Here is a 17,793-nt window from a genome sequence, read left to right on the forward strand (position 1 = left end):
CAATAGTGTCTGGGTTTGGTGGCTGATGATGGGATGGATTCCCGGATGGGGTAGTCTCTGGATAGTCCATCCTTTCATCTTAGCTCTAAACTTTAAGACATGCATTTTTAAGAGTAGTTTACTGATTCTTTGACACAGACATAGATTGAAATACTTGGCTCCTTTGCTAATGAATAGGATTAAAGATAAGTGCAAGATAATTTTGACTGTGGGAGTTAATCAGGAAGGGAGAAAGTATATCAAGGTAATGTCATAGTGTGGTGTTAAAATATGCTGGAAAATAAAATGCTTTCAGTTCCATTGTCATCTTATGGAAGTATTATGGTGACTAAACCGTCTATAGCTATTGGATGAAATTATGATTTCACAGACAGCTCGGGCACATGGGCAGCATAGTTTCTAAGCTTGGTTCTTTTTCTTTTTGTGAGCTGCAAAGGAAACTCCCAGTTCCCAAACTCCAAAAGGCAGAGATGAGCTCAACCTGGACTATAAGTATTGCTGGCTATTAGACAGAAGCCAGCATTCCTAAGGGACTTGTGAAACCAGTTCCTACCTGCCAGAAGTAGTCACTTCCCTTAAGTCTGGCAGAAGGGACACATAGCTCTCTGATGACATAGACCTATGGTTGCCTATCAAAGCTTTTGCTGGTCTCCAGGCTCCTTCGGTATCACAAGTACCTGCTCTGTGATTTCCTCCACCCTAGCATGCTGGTTTCTTAGCTCCCCAGAGGTCCTGCCTCCATTCCCCCGTTACTCACTGACTTCTGTTTCTCCCCTGCTACTCTCCACTCTTGCAGGGACTCTGTAGGATCTTTCTCTGATTTGGATTCCTCCAGAGAGAACTCCGGTTGTTTTCTCTCATTCACAATAAAAACATTGTGCACTTTTTTTTTTTTTTTTTAAATTAGGCTACTTTTTAAGAAAAGGGTTTGATGATGCTCTTACTCTTTTTCTCAATCTCCAAAGTCTCTGGTTATAGATTTGTGCAAGTTCATTTAAAGATTATGAGTGGAGTTGAATTTAAACCTCTCTCATCACTACTACTTCTAAAACTTACTTTAGGACAGATTTCAATTGGTAGCTTTATCTAATAATCCCCCAATAGTAGGAAAGTCTACATACAAAGACCTACTAAAGTCTAAGTATGAGGAGCTACTAGTGTGGAGCTACTGGCCTGAGGTAAGCAAGTGTTGAATGTAACAGAAGTATCCCCTCTTCCCCCAAATTGTGTGTGAGAGTGTTAACCACTTTGACCTTTTTTACAGTGTGTCATTTTCAGTGGTTCCTTTAAAACTATTTCATGGCCCAACACAGAAAGTTTATAGTCAACAAACTGTTGGTTCTCTGCTCCTCTCCCTCTTCTCAGTACCTGATATCTTGATAGCCTTGGTCTTTTGGCCTTTTTACATTTGCATATCTTAGTAGCTACATATAAATGCAGTAGTAAAATATTCTTTTATATCTTTACTAGCATATTTTGGGTTGAGCCATGTTGTAAAATGTATGAGGGCTTAATTCTACTAATTGTTGAAATAAGCTACTTCTATCTGGACAGAGGTGGATTCCTTTTTCCTCTTTTAGTCAGCAGGGCAGGCACTTTGCTTAGATCACAGACATGGCCTATATATGTATGCTCTGGTACCAGAAATACTAACCTGTGTGGTGTGCAGTGCTGGGTCATTAAGCAAAGCTTTCATTACGTGTCATCATGCTTCAGGGGGAAGTAAGAAGGTACAGGTGGCATTCCTTTGCCTCATTGTCAGCTTCCCATAATTACAGGATAGATGAATATGTAGGATTTTTTTTAAAGGTATCTAAATGATGGGTGGAGGCATGAACGTCATATAGAACCTATTTGTCATTGTACATGGTTAATTTTACCTACATTTTATTTATTGCAATATTGTAATCTTGTCTTGCTTGCTGTACTACCCCCAGTATTTTAAACCTTGCGCTTAGGACAGAAAAGCTTTACTATTTGCAATTTGATTTTTGTCAGGTTCTTCATTAGAGGCTGTAACTACCTGTGAACTCTGTAAAGAGAAGTTGCAACTTAACCTGGAGGATTTTGATATTCATGAACTACATAGAGCTCATGCAAATGAACAAGTTAGTATATTTTGCCTAATTTGGTAAGTGTCTGTTGTGTGCTTAAAGGACACCTCTTGAAGAAAAGATTAAGTCATGGTCAGAAAAACCTAAATTAATAATATTCTTACTATAATTTAAAAGATGAGAAGTTTATCATTTCATTAGAAAATTCCCTTTAAATAAAAGATTAAGATAAACTGTCAGGCTTCATAAATAAACCTAAAAATTAATCAAAGTTTAGGAAATTGGGCTCAAAGTAGGTATTGCCAACCTTCTCTCTCCAGTATTAATTAAATGATGTAGTTGAAAGAAACAACCTAGTCTTTTTTTTTTTTTTTTTTCCCTTGTTGAAGGAATTCTGAGAGAAGCATACATGTTCAAGGGGAGTATGAAGATGATTTCATCCCCATAAAAATGAATCCACTACTCAGCTGTTCCTTGCTTCTCTCAGTCCCTGGCATCTGCCTGCCAATGCTGTTTGGTTGGTAGGTGGGTGGTTAGGTGGTTGAATCGTTAGGTGTAGCCCTTGCTGTCCTAGAACTCTGTAGACCAGGCTGGCCCCTGAACTCAAAGAGATCTGCCTCCTAAGCACCTGGGATTAAAGGCATGCACCATTATTGCCTGTCTGTTGTATTTTATAGATTTGCCAGCATGGGATAATTCATGTTGATGAAATCATACAGAATAAGGTATTTTTGTAAACAGTCTTTTGAAGACCTGAGTTCTATTCCTAACATTGGTGTTGGATAGCTCACAGCTCTGGTGTCTGAGGTCACTTACACTCATGTGTATATATATCCATTTACAAACCTATATAGATACACATAAAATAAGTCTTCTAAAAAAATAATGTGAGATAAACAGATACTGTTTGAAAGTCTAATAAAATCCTTGGACTTAATGCATTCAAATATAAATTCTGTGTATATACACTAATACCTGAAAGTAATTGCTTAGGTCCAAGTTTAAGAATCACTGCTCAGAATAATGAAACTTGAGTTGCTGTAAGTATTACATATTGCCATTTGTAATGTTTCATTCCCTAATGAGCTAGTTGTACAAAAGGAACTCAGTACAGTGGTATCTTAATTACTAAGGCATCTGTGTAGGCAGCCGAACATTGGTATTTTAAAGACTAAGGAAAATAAGAAAGGTGGAATGAGACAGAAATGTGTTGTCTTCGACCAGAAGTCAGAAAGCTCTTTTCTGTGACTACCTCTTGTCACACATTTTTTCACTTAAGAGATTTATTTTTATTTAATCATTTTAATGACCTGCATTCTTACATAAAGGAGAAGTATTAGACAACTAGGTATAGTCATTGTAAATGAGTCTTGGCTTTATCTTAATTTTATATGAATCATGGATTCTAGTGGCTAGAGTTAATCCTAATTTTAAGTGACTAATATAATTTTATTCCTTTTTTAATTTTATCTTTTGCAAGTTGATAACCATCAAAAATTTTTGTGGTTGAACTGTTTTGTTTTGAGACAGGGTCTCATAGCATAACTCTGACTGACTTGCAACTTGCTATGTAAATCAGGCTAGCCTTAAACTCGGATCCACCTGTCTCTGCCTTCACCCTCACCCCCCCCCCCCCCAGTGCTGGGTTTACAGGTTTGTGCCACTGCCTAGTTTAACCATGTAAATTTAAAAAATAAATCTTTCCCAGATACATGATTTCCTTTTCAGTTAGAGTAATGTCAAAATGATGAAACATTTAAAGATTTAATTTCAAATTCTTAATGATGGAATTTGGTGAGCAGTTTCTAGAATTAATATTAGTGTACAGTTCTAAATTTCAGATGTGTCTGTTATCCAGGTCAGGTCCAACTGGCCTCTTCACTGTGAAAATTAATGGGACAGATTAGGTTTTTTAAACCTCTGTCCTAATTTATGTTCAGAGCTGTGTTTATATTGGTAAAGTGCTAGCTTAAGTATTCCTTGGATCCTAAGTTCATTCCCTGGGAGGACCACAAATACAGGCAAGAAGACAAAAAGATGAGGAGGAGGATACTCAACAGGTTTGAAACTATTTAAAGTCTAAAGTCTTCTATTCCCAACATGACCCCCCCCCCCAAAAAAAGATGCTAATATTTACAGTGTGTGTTTGCATGCGTTGTTACCTTTAAACTAATAGGGTTACAAAAAACAGTATATCTAAATTATAGTGAGCATTACAGAATTAGGTTAAAATAAAACTAATTTATGAAAGTGAACTGAAACAATTATTAGTCATTTGTAAAAGAAAATCTGTTAGGAGCTTTATATAGAAAACTAAAATACATTATTACACCAAATGATTTAAAAGGTAAACTTATAAAAATTATTAAATGGAAATAGACTGATGAAAAATGCAACCTGTGTAGGGCAGCCTGATATTTTAATAGATGACTATATACCTTTCTAGGAGCTGTGTCTTAATACTTTTTTTTTTTTTTTTAAGTTTATCAGTAAACATTGACTATCAGTCACAATCCTAATTTCATTCTCTGTTTCTTCTCTTCCCCATTTAAGGCTGAGTATGAGTTTATCAGCTCTGGTCTCTACCTAGTTGTCTTACTGCACTTGTGTGAACAAAGCTTTTCTGATATGATGGGAAATACAATTGAACCAAGCACTCGTGTCCGAGTAAGTAGCATTGGCATTGGGGAAAGATGGGAGGGTACGATACAGTAGTTTTATGTGTTCATATTGTATTCCTCCCCCACCCCTTTAGGGGGAGGCCTTACTTTCAAATGTTTAACAGTATAGTCTATATTAAAGAGAAAGTGCTGTCTTCCATGACAAATACCCTAATTTTGTCATAGGCTGTTTAGAGAAAGAAGTGATTTTTCAACTCTTGAAAATGAAATATTTCAAGGAGAAACGGGGTTAGAATTAGAAATACCAAGAAAATTTTGTTATTTTTAATTTATAGAAAGAAGGTCTTTAGTATTACATCTTAGAAACATGAAATTGTGTTCCAGAGGCCAAAATAATGGAAGATTAAATGTTTGATGGTTGTTATCCTGTAAAGGGCTACACCCCTAAACTAATAATATTACCAGCCAAAAAAGGAACTAGTTGCTGTAAATAATGTTTAATATTAATTGTACCTTAAGTTAGCTTTCTCTTAGGTATTTGTAATCAAACTCAGAGAATCAAAAGAAACTTTTTTACACTATGTTGTTTTGACCATTTTGTCTATTGCTGTCTTATTGCAACATTTTGAACACTTCATATCTTGAAATGTGTTCATAACATGGTAAAATGTGTGAGATTTAACCGATTTTATAATTCTTAAGTACTTAAAGCTTTTAGAGTTCATGTTAATGTGAAATGTTTTCATCTTAATATGATAAAAAGTATATGCAAGATACATGCTGCTATTCTAAATAATGCTAATAGAAATTAGAGTATTGTTAAACCTGTACTAATTTTAGGATTTAACAGGATTTGAAATAAATTCAGACAGCACATTTTCAGTTTTTTTATTACCATATATGAAAGTAAATTCAAAATACAAGTTACTTTTTTCTTGTACTTCATTATTATATGAATATTTAAGTGACCTAACTGATGATTACTTACATTAAGAATTTTAAAAACTCATGTGCTGTAATTATGAATGTTCTTAAATTTTCTGTTAATTTCTAAGTACTTCAGAAGTAATACTGATATCTGGAGTTAATACCATTAAAAGATGTCTAAAATGGTGTGTTAGCTCCTGCAAATAAGAAACCATATAAATCATATAAGTAAAATCTATTGAATTTACCCTTTAAAAAAAAACCTAATTCTAAAGCTGTAGAAGTCGTCATTCTTAGCATTTTATTGTACAATCACTGAGCTGCACATCTCTCTATAGCTATCAAGTTTGGGCAGGCAAACATCAGTTCATTTGGGCCCAGAAAACAAAGTTTTGTTTCTCCCCAATACCCCTTGATTTCATATTTATTTTTTCAAAAGTGTTAGGAAGACAGCATTATTAGATGCAATTATTTGATTATGTTTTTTCCCAATTTTGTGATACTGGTTTCCCCGTGATTAATAATGACTGAATAGAGCATAATATGATATACCCTTAATATTTTAATTTTTGTTGTTGGGGAAGACCCTTATTGAAAGGATTAGAATGCTGTTTGACTTCTTAAGTAGAAATAAATCTCCTATACTGATTCTCTTTAGATCCATTTGCAACATTTAAACTACTGTATCTTTTTCTGCATTGTTTCTAGTTTATTAACCTTGCAAGAACTCTTCAGGCACATATGGAAGATCTCGAAAGTAGGTGAAATTTCCCTCCCCAGACTTGTCGAATGTACTTTTGCAAATTAAACCCACAGCAAAAACTTTTAAGTGTGCTCTTTTCTACCAAATTGAGCTTTGGCTTTAGGCTTAATACTACTAGAATTATTGATTTGGGTGATAAAGGTTGAACAAGAGAATTAAGGTTTTTAATTTTTTTATTATTATTATTATGTTTAAGGTGTGGAAGGAGGTAATTTTAACCTAATTTAAATAAAGCACTGATTTTTATTATTTGTGATTAAAAGGCAAACAAACTTAATTACTAAACATATCTGTTAAGGCTTTGTATTTTTAATATATGAAAAAATTTTACTTTCTATTCAGTTTCAGATCATGATTTTCTTTAGTCTTAAGTTTGGTACCAGAAAATTAAGGAAGAAAAGTCAGAGCCCATAAGAATAGGGTTTTGTTTGTTTCTCTTTTTTTTCTCACAGAGTTCTTTGTGCGCCTTTAACACATAGGCAGCTGGGATTTCCTAGGGGTCACATTGTCAAGCTCTTTAAGTGAATACACATAAGCCCAAGTCACAGGCATTTCTGCAGCCTGTTGTCTATAATGTATTACAGAACATCTGTGTGCTTCACACCAGACAGGGATAAAATTGGCTTTGGAACAATTTCGGGGAAAGATTAAACCCATCTGATCATATATATGGAGCAGCAAGTTTTCATTCCAGTATATATAGTCTTGAGTGGTTTGAATGCGTATTTTCATGTTGATTATGCACTTACTGTCTGCAGAATAATGTGTAAGGTTATATTACCTTTAGAAGAAGGCTGGCATCCTTGGAAGATAGTATGAGAAGGGTTCAATACTCACTGAAACCTTTTGCTTCCTTAAATATTTTAAGACATGGCCTTTTAGAAGTACTGTTACACCTGTGCTGATTTTAGGTTTTAACAGATTTGAAATAAGTTCGGACAGCACAGTTTTGGGAGTTGGGGGAGTTGTTTGTTTGTTTGGTGGTTGTTTTTTTTATTATCTGTGAAAATTAAAGAAGCCAGTGGGAATTACCATTCACTGTGTTTTTCATTTTTTGCTTTTTCTTTTACTTTATAACCTTCATAAAAATACTACTTTGGAGCCAGGCATCGTGGCACACACCTTTAATCCTAGCGCTTGGGAGGCCAGCCTGGTATATAAAGTGAGTTCCAGGACAGGCAGGGCTATACAGAAAAATCCTGTCTGGAAAAAACCAAAGCAAACAAAACCCAAAACACCTCATTGGCTAATACAAAAGTTTATCTTATGTTTCTAAAAATTATAATTTCTGTTTTGGGAGATGTGGTGGTCATTTGTTTCATCATCTTTTCCCTAAGATTTCTCACTTATAAATATTCTCATTTAAAATATAATTTCCTAAATGTAGCATGGTCTTTCCCCTATATGTGAGAGAAGAGAAAATATAGAGGTAAAATATACAAATTCAGCTAACAGTGGATGGTAGCAGTGCCTCATGCATCTCACATTAGTAGAGTATTGCTATATTCTGAAAACTAGCTGAATTGTATTATCCTATGGATTCAGTCACCTAAAAAACATGACATTCCCTTCAGTATGATCCTGAGATATAGAATTTAACAACAGGATTTATGTCAGTTATAGTGTTAACATTTTTTCCTGCTCTTGGTCTGGGTTGACCCTGTACCCTAGAGTAAAGAAGCCAGTTGGAATTACTATTCACTGGGGGGGGGGTTTGGGCCCTTGATAATAGTAAAAATATTAGTTAGATGTTTATTTGAAAGAGCTTAGATTTTTCCCTAACATATAAAGCAGATTATATAACGAATAGTTTCTTATTACCTTGACTATCCCAAAAACATTCCAGGATACTTTATATTAAATCTTGCGGCGTCACTAATGGCCATTGAAGTGTTATAAAAATGATGTTTCTGAGAGTGTGGAGACATGGGCGTGATCTCAACATCAGGTTTTTTGTTGTTGGCTTTGCTTTGTTTTTTCTGAATCCGATTATTTTGTTAGGCTGTGTCTATATAAAGCTTAACTTATTCAATAGAGCTTTTTTCGTGGCATTGTATAGACATAGCTTTGATGTAACTTGCAAGAACATCCGTAACCTGTTATTCTATGTACATTTTTTTTCATTCTCATCGGATGCATCAAACATGCAGCGGTAATAAGCCAGATTCTACTCAGGTGTGTGAGAGCACTTGCCTTAAATTCACTTTTCCTCTGGTGTATGTTTATATACATATCATTAGCTATTATGAACACAAGCTGGTCTCAGAAAACATTTTTTTAAAAGATGCTCTTAAACCACATTTTTAAACATTTTCATTATATGGAAACTATGTAACATCCAAAAAGATGTGGGGGTGGGGACATTGTCAGTGGGCATCACCCACAATCAGACCACCCTAACACTACCATGATAACTTACCATTTTGACCAAACAGTATACTAAATTGGGATTTTTGTTTTATGAGTCATTGCTGTTCTGGCTTCATGTTTACAAATCATTATCATCTCCTTTAAAAATCATTCTTGATCATCCTGTTTTCTCTCAACAGCTTCAGAGGATGAATTCTAAAGAAGATGGAGACCATAACAGAATGCTTGATATTGCCTAACTTCATTTAAGAAAAAAAGTGGATGATCTGTGAACATGTTTATTAAAACTGGCAATTAAGTATGAATAATTTCATGGGGTAATGCCTAGTAGATTAATTGACTATACATAAAATGAATATATATACATGTATAAATGTAAATATATATTCATTCTCAAGTATTGCTGAACTGAAATTCTTGAGCTGGACCTTTTAACACTGGCCAGTGAATCTCATGTTTATAATATGTAATCAAAGCATTTTTTCCTTTTGGTGAGTGGGAAAGCATTACCCTTGTTTGAAATATCTAAGCAGTGCTCATCGACTTTCTTCTGTGTTGCAATTACTGTAGTCATATTTATGGGAGAAATGTTTGTGTATTAGTCTCTTGCTAGTGAAAAAAAGTCAGATAAAATGTACTTTTGAAATAAAATGCCAATGGCACCTAATTAGTTTTTCCTCTTTAAATGCCTTAAGTTACAGCCACATTTTGATAATCATTTACTTCCAGTGTTTAAAGTTTTTTTAAAAGAATGGGAAGTTTGAAGAGCATTATTATATTAGGTTTCCAAATTTAATTTGAATTCTAAATCCACTTAGCAATAAAACCTAATTTTTAAGAAAAGTATGTAAAAGATGTAATAATGATGGATAACTTTTGTATTGATTTGCAAAAAATGCCGATTATATTTGATAGGCCATGGTATGTAGGTATTCCTTTCAGGAATATTACAGCTGTAAATTATATCAGAATTGCCAGTCAAATGATACTTGGTTAAAAATTACTGACAATCTCAAGTTAACAGAATATTTTTTTAAAGCCCACATTCAAAGTTTAAAACACTGGTTTTCAATGGGTTTTTAGTGTTGTCACTTCTTTATAGAGAAATATAATATAAATAACCTATTTGGATCCTGGTCGTTTTTAGGTGTTCCTTGATAATTCTGAGCATTTATTTGATGATTGTTAATATTTTTCACTACCTTTGCAAAACAGATAAATTACTTATTCAACATTAATGAGTTTGCACTATGGTCTTGAGCTATGTAAACTTGTGTAATGATTTCCACTGTCAGCACCCTTAGGATATACATCACAATTGCGGGTGGTTTCAGATTAGTCCAATGTTGTGGCAACAACTTAACTTTCAAAACCTAAATAGAAACCATGTACTTTGTCAAATGTGAATGGACAGTTTGCCTACATTTAGTTTGTTGGTATTAATGTAAAACCTTGGCTTGAAATAAAGTGATACTGATTGATTTATTTTAGTTTGAACTTTTTCCTTTTAAACGGTCCTCAATGAGAAATTAGGAAAGAATTTAATTAAAATTTCAACTTTTATTTCATACAATGGTTCTAAAGTATTTTCTCAAGTTTATTTTATGTCTAGGTGTTCTGTCTGCATATATGACTCCGAGCCAAGCCCATGCTATGTCTTCAGAGGCTAGAAAAGGCTTTGGATCTCAGAGAACTGTAGTTGGAAATGTTTGGGTGCTGACATGTTAAAAGTGTTTGTAATGGAGCCCAGATCATGTGTGAGAGCAGCAGATGATCCTCCTAACCCTTAGCCATCTATCTGTTCAGCTGCAGAACATGCCTTCAACATTGGTTATCTGTGCACTGTCTTAAGCAAAAGCACAAAATATAAGAACAATATATATTTCCTATCCTTAGGGAACTGAGCTTGAAATATTAAACACTTTTATAAAATTTATTATGAAAATGATCTTAATCCACAAAATACTGGCTTGGTAAAAAAATGTTCTATAATTGATTCATACATAATTTGCTATTTAGCCACTGATTGATAGGTGCTAAAATGTGACCATCTAAGATCCCTAGTGGGGCTAGGAGAGGCAGTGGCTCAGTAGAGAGTCCTTGCTGTGAGTTGAGTCTCTGGCTCCCATGCAGAAGCCAGATGTGCCTGTGTGCCTGTAAAACCCCAGTGCTGAGCAGAGGTAAGGTTGGGAAGAAGACTGGGGTTGTGGTGAGAGAAAATGTCGACCATATTTGTGGTGCTCTGACCTCTGTTACGCATACATACATACATACATACATACATACATACATACATACATACATACACACACACACCATACATACCAAAGAGAGAATAAATGGGAATAAAGAAAAAGACATTGGTGGTTATAAGTTAAACAAGAGACCAAACAATGAAAACATAGCTGAAAATGTTATGCTGTGTACATATATCTACCCAAAATAAGAAATACATGTAGCTCAATTATGGTGTTCTTGCCTGGCATGCACCAGGGCCTGGCTTCCAAGCTTCTTCCCCACATCTTACTGCCATTGATGGTTAGGACAGAGTGGAGAAAATAGCAATATTTTCATTTGGAATGCACTGCACCAGGGTGTCTGATTACAGTTAATAAGAAGAGTAAATAATGGCTCCCGTGCTCATCCGTCTGTGCCAGCTGGATAATGACCTATGGATGGTAAGTGGCTCTGGGAGATTGCCCAGTCAGTACAGCATAACTCTCAGTCTTTGCAGCACATGGTATGTGCTTTTAATTTCAGTGCTGTGGGACTCAGAGGCAGGTCCTTAGCTAGAATTCACTTGGCCACAGATCCAACTAGCTCAAAAAACAGTCTGAGGAATGACATCAAAGTTGTCCCCCCTGCTTTGCACACGTTACACACACCAACATACATGAACATACAGAAAATGTAAGATCTAGCATTTACTACCAGGTGCCTCTAGACCAGTTGAAAACTGAAATCACACATTAAGTATTTTTAGAATCCCATTCAGTAGCAGTTGTCTAAGTTGAAAGGTCAATGCACTGTTGGGTGAAGCTTCATGATGGAATGGTTTGCAGTCAGCTGTTTTGTATGATAATAACAGACTGATTGGAGCACTTAAAATGCAGCTAAAACTGCATTTTCATTTAAATAGCCACATGAACCAGTTTTGGGGAGGTAATAGGACTGATGGGAGATATTAAGAGGATGGTTGGGAAGGTAGGGAGAGATGGCCAGCTGTTGGCACTCCGAAAAGCAATCAGTAAGGTAGACCTCAGAATGCTCACAGCTATGGTAAACTAGTAACATTTGTTGTTTTAGTGTCCCATAACTCTTGGCAGGTTATCTGTCACTAGTTTGTGGTTTGTGCTATTAGATGCCATAATCCATCATACCTGTAATCTCAGCAGGTGTCATGCAAATTTGAAGCTACCCTGTACTACATAGACTGTCTCAGAAACACAAATGTATTGAGATAACTAGTGTCACTAATTGTGATTAGGGGTGTTTCTGATGTGGTCAGTGAAAACACGTAGCATAAGTATTTTCCAGGGCTAATTTTGAAATATAAAACTTGGAAATGAGTGGAGTTGAGCTTTCTTCCATTTTTTATGCTGTCAATGAATTTTTACTCTTGGAAAGTCTAAGGGTATCAGAAAAACGAACATTACTTGGTCTCACTCGGTTTTGTATGTATGGTTTTGTGCCATCAAAGGATACAATTTCCTTGTAGTGAAAAGGAGTCTACCTTGAATAGGAAAAGGAACAAGGGTGGTCTAGGAAACCTTTGCTCAAGGGGGACAGGTTAACCTGACAGGCCATGTCCATGACTTTATAGCTAAAGCTGTAGTCTTTAAAGAATCTATAACATATGTGATTATATAAATACTACTTGTCCCAAGTGGTCTATACAAGGGATGAAACTATGAACAAGTATGGATTATAGAGTTCTTAACAGGGAAACATCAAAGGGAGGGAGGGATGGCTAGCTAATACCCTGTTGGCACTCTGAATACCAATCAGTGTCCCTGTAGCCAGTAAGACACGCTCGGTCGTCTCAGTAAGGAGTAGATGGCTAAAGGATACAATATAACAAGACCAGGCAGTGAGCAGCGTTTTACCAGCTTTATTGTATTTGCAGCTTTCATTTACTCAAATGAAAACTACACAAGAAAACGTGTAAGTTAGATCTGTGGTTCCTTTTCTGAAACTTATGTTTTTTTTTCTTTTAATCAGAAGGTTAATGTGTCACATTTAATACATGAAAATATTGATATAAGGATAACCATAAAAGGTTCTGTTTTCTGTGACAAGTTTTATATGAAAACCTTGCACAGGAAATTATTGTCAATGTATTCAATCAATATGCTGGTCTGATATTACCAAACTCTTAGTCCAGCTGAACAGCATATTCATCATCATCTGCAACTACCAGAGCACAGCCATCACTGTAAGGTGATTGTGGTGCAGGTGAAAAAGAGGTGAAGCCAGAGCGCGAGTTTCTTCTATAGAGGAACCAAATGATCGCTCCCAAAACTGCCAGAGTTACTGTGCTAGCAATCACCAGAGTCGATATTAAAATGTGGTTATCTGCAAAAACATAAAGAGAAAATCCAGGAAATCGGTATACAAGTTGTAAAGTCTACATTTGAAGCATTGTCATTTTATTATGTTTGTTTATATGTAGAATTTGCCAACTGATGAGAAAAGGTTACATATTCTTTATTAGTGAGATTGATCCTTCTGGGTAGGCACAATGGATCTATGGTTCTATGGGTAAAAGCTCTTGCCAAGGCTGGTAATCCAGGTCTACATGGAAGGGAGAGAACTGACCCCTGCAAGTTGTCCTCTGACCTCCATGTGCAGGTTGGTTGTTGTTTTGTTTTGTTTTTATTCATTTGTGAGGAAAAATAGCCATACTGGAAACTTTTAATGAAAACATTTCAGTTCTGCGCTCTACTGAGTCTCATTTTCTGTGGTCTTGCTTATACCTTTTTTTTTTTTCATTTTCTTTATTGAGCCAAGATTTTAAACTCATACCTACTATTCTCTTGAACAAGTGGTCTTAAACAAGACCATCAAGTGGGGTCTGATGGTTTGTCTGGCTTTGATATTAGTGATTTGCTTCACAGAAACTTCACTAAGAGCCGCAGTGCCTTGCGTTCTCTTAAGCAGCACTGTGTGTGGATTCCCGAAGCTTACAAGTGTATGCAGCTCCTCAGATCGTGCCTACCCAGAACTCTTAGGATCTTTCTATAGCAATGCAGTTTAACAAGTTAGGAATTGGGACGGTAGAGGTAATATGTGTTGTAAAGGATTCACATAATTCACTCCTTCATTGCACATGGGCTTTACTTACATAAATACTAAATATTTCAATTGGTGCCTCTTATTAAAGTGGCACCTAAGATGGCTAGCGACGAGTGGGATGATACATCTGGCCACATGTCTTGTAAAGGAGGGAAAAACTAGTATAAAACCATAAAGGCCATCTTCAGTTACTTTCAGAAAGTCCACATTCGACTTCCCATGTGGACACACTGTGTTATTGATGTGCAATAATAATAATACTTTATTGACTTGGTGACATGATCACAGCAATTAGAGAAACAGTACATTTTAGGCTGAAAGAGCAAGCAAAGTGATTTTTGATTTTTACAGGCATATAATCTCATGTTTAACCAAAATTAAAGGACCTTTTAGTTAAAGATAGCATTTAGACGGGACACAGTAAGTATGTCTGTATTTTCACATTCTGCAAGTGGTCCATCGTGAGTTACAAAGCTTTTGTTGACTTGCTGGTACTTTAGAAACTTGTCTTGTTACCAAAGTTGTAAACTACAGCCTGTCGTTTATACAAGTGTTCAGTTTCAAGTTATTGTCTACTCTGCATAGTTTGATTCTGGGCATGATTTAAGCAAGTTGCCCAAATTCATTTAGTAAGCAACAACAAAAGCTCCAACCCTTTGTCTGATGCTGTACTGCATAGAAGAGTGAGTAAAGGATTATTTTTTTTTTTGAAACTTTTGGAGAAAAAGAGCAGGCAGGTCTATTATGGATCTCAAAACCATGCAAAAAACAATGGGAAAGTCTGCAAAATCAAAGGAGAGCATCCTGGCTTATCCATTGGTGATGTTGCAAAGAAACTAGGAAAGATGTGGAACAACACTGCAGCGGATGACAAGCAGCCCTAGGAGAAGGCGGCTGCCAAGCTGAAGGAGAAGTACGAGAAGGATATTGCTGCCTACAGAGCTAAAGGAAAACCTGATGCAGCGAAAAAGGGGGTGGTCAAGGCTGAAAAGAGCAAGAAAAAGAAGGAAGAGGAAGATGAGGAGGATGAAGAGGATGAGCAAGAAGAGGAAGATGAAGATGATGATAATGAATAAGTTGGTTCTAGCGCAGTTTTTTTTTCTTGTCTATAAAGCATTTAATCCCCCTGTACACAACTCACTCCTTTTAAAGAAAAAAATTGAAATGTAAGGCTGTGTAAGATTTGTTTTTAAACTGTACAGTACAGTGTCTTTTTTTGTATAGTTAACACACTACCGAATGTGTCTTTAGATAGCCCTGCCTGTCCTGGTGGTATTTTCAATAGCCACTAACCTTGCCTGGTACAGTCTGGGGGTTGTAAATTGGCATGGAAATTTAAAGCAGGTTCTTGTTGGTGGACAACACAAATTAGTTATATATGGGGACAGTAGTTTGGTTTTTTTATTTTGTTTTTTTTTTTTCCTTTCGGTTTTATTTTTGGGTTTTATTTTTTCCATCTTCAGTTGTCTCTGATGCAGCTTATACGAAGATAATTGTTCTGTTAACTGAATACCACTCTGTAATTGCAAAAAAAAAAAAAAAAAATGCAGCTGTTTTGTTGACATTCTGAATGCTTCTAAGTAAATACAATTTTTTTTATCAAAAAAAAAAAATTGCCCAGCAGTAGGAACAACCTAGTGGAACTTTGATAAAAAGATTTGACGTAACAGTTCACAAAGGAAAATATAGAAGTATTTGGCATCAGAAAAATAATAAGTACACCTACATGAATGACAGAAGGCAGGGGAATGGACTCTGCCAGTCCGAATATAAAGCACATAGAACTCCCCCATCTCACTAATGGCAGTGTGACAGTTTTGCCACTGAAAATGTACATGGTTTCAAACTAGACATAACTCTTACTTTAAGAACATTGGTCAAGAAAAGAATGTTTATAATATAGTTCTGTTCATGTTCATTCCAAAGTAGAATTAAACATTAGAAAGCAAGGGCAAATGTCTATAAACATAGCTAAGCAATTGAGAGGAGAGGTATATGTAAACAGATCAACAAAGTTCCAGAGGGGAAACCAGACAAATACATGATGTACCTGGGGAGGCAAAGGCAGGTGGGTCAGTGTTAGTTTGTGGCCAGCTTTATCTGCATATAAAATTCCAGGGCTACACAGTGAGACAAAGAAACAGCAAACAAAAATCCACAGAGTACAGACTACAGTGAAGTTCAAGAACTCTGGTGTCAGGCATTGGAGTGGGAAGGAAGTATCCACTGAAATTAGCCAGCTAATATTGCATTCATGGGGTCATAATACAGTGACTAATCAGGAGTGCCCAGAGGAGGGTGCAAAGGCCAGGTACTTGTGATCACATGTATACAGATGTGAGTAATACACATGTATAGGAATAACACTGCAAGAAAACTATACAACAGATATGTTAACAAGATAGAGTCCTTGTTAGAGCCCTTGTTTGGGTGGTGAGATAGACCTTTGGAGGGAAGGATGAGAACGTGGGGGCGGGAGTATTAACTATCTTGATTTGACTGACAGTTCTTCTGGTGGATATATAAAACATCAAATGGCATTCAAGAGTGCATGTTGCACTTGTTAATTATACCTAATGATGTAGAGTTTAAAAGTTACTAATTGGTGCAATTTGGAAAACTTCACAACAGATACTCATTGCTACTGGGAATGCAAAATAGTACAATTCTATACCAAGGCCAATATATCACATTTACAGATTCTATTTTCAACATTGCAGCCTCTAGATAAATATATATTTGTGCAAGGTGATTCATTTATCAAAGCCTTATTTATAATAGTAAATACATGGAAATGACCAAGTAGAAGTGTCATACTGCTTAATATAAATCTTATACTGGCAGGGAATGCAGACGTATAGATACTGAGCTGAAAAACCCCACTAAGCTATTGATGAATAAGAGAGGCAAAGTAAGTCATATGTTTCAACTTCTTGCCTTACTGCCACACCCCCCACATCCTTCTCCAGCTTAAAGAAGAAGTTAAAAAAGAAATTGCATAGAATGGTGCCCAATGAGGGTAGGCTACAGAAAGGCAGATGGGAGCCATCCATGGTTGCCCCATATAGTTTGAAATTCAAATCATGCTCCTCTTTAAAACTGCATTTAAATCAGGTGATGATGGCTCATGCCTTTAGTCCCAGCACTTAGGAGGCACAGGCAGATGGATCTCTGAGTTCTAGGCCAGTCTGGTCTACAGAGTTCCAGGGCAGCCAGAGCTACACAGAGAAACTGTCTTAAAAACAAACAAAAACCCAAACACAGGTTTGAGTCTTAAGAATGCATTTAAAGACTAACAGATATTTATGAACTGTACTTATAACTATGAGAAGAAACCTTTAAACAGTATATAGTCCTTTTCCACGAAAACATTAAGAATTCCACAGAAAAAGATTATTTAAAAGCAGTCATTACATGCATAATTTACTTTAAATGTCATGTTTTTTAAATTTAATTTTTTATTTTATGTGTATGAGTGTTTTGGCTCAATTTAATTTTTTATTTTATGTGTATGTATGTTTGTGAACTGTGCATGTGCCTGATGTACACAGAGGCCAGAATTCCTCATCAAATCCCCTGGAACTGGAGCCGAAGAAGGTTGTGAATGACTATGTGGTGCTGGGAATTGAATGTGGGTCCTCTGGAAGAGCAGCCAGCACCCTTTATTCTTTGGTATGATATCTTACCAGTCCCTAATGTGATATTTTACTTTCAGAGAAGTCTATAGGCACACGCCTTTAATCCCAGCACTTGGGAGTCAGAG

The 17,793-nt window shown here is 35.9% G+C and overlaps 2 protein-coding genes across 9 annotated transcripts in view; one reads left to right on the forward strand and one right to left on the reverse strand.

Annotated features, from left to right (window-relative positions):
• The window catches only part of March7 (membrane associated ring-CH-type finger 7), a 37,065-nt gene extending 26,840 nt beyond the window's left edge, over positions 1–10,225 (forward strand). For 2 of the 7 annotated variants that reach the window (XM_029536077.1, XM_029536079.1), the window contains exons 7-11: positions 1,999–2,108; positions 4,608–4,721; positions 6,311–6,359; positions 8,516–8,540; positions 8,915–10,225. In XM_029536077.1, the coding sequence (XP_029391937.1) occupies positions 1,999–2,108; positions 4,608–4,721; positions 6,311–6,359; positions 8,516–8,540; positions 8,915–8,927 (311 nt within the window). In that variant the 3' untranslated portion in view covers positions 8,928–10,225. Of the gene's footprint in view, positions 1–1,998; positions 2,132–4,607; positions 4,722–6,310; positions 6,360–8,515; positions 8,541–8,914 lie in introns of those variants that run through there. The other 5 variants (XM_021193386.2, XM_029536080.1, XR_003843446.1 and 2 more) reach the window with 4 other exon arrangements.
• A 2,606-nt stretch (positions 10,226–12,831) lies between these two features.
• Positions 12,832–17,793, reverse strand: part of LOC110318338 (CD302 antigen) — a 135,231-nt gene continuing 130,269 nt past the window's right edge. For both annotated transcript variants that reach the window (XM_029536802.1, XM_021193320.2), the window contains one exon: positions 12,832–13,310. In XM_029536802.1, coding sequence (XP_029392662.1) covers positions 13,111–13,310 — 200 coding nt within the window. In that variant the 3' untranslated portion in view covers positions 12,832–13,110. The remainder of the gene's footprint in view (positions 13,311–17,793) is intronic.

Source organism: Mus pahari, chromosome 3, assembly GCF_900095145.1.
Source record: "Mus pahari chromosome 3, PAHARI_EIJ_v1.1, whole genome shotgun sequence".
Classification (NCBI taxonomy): domain Eukaryota; kingdom Metazoa; phylum Chordata; class Mammalia; order Rodentia; family Muridae; genus Mus; species Mus pahari.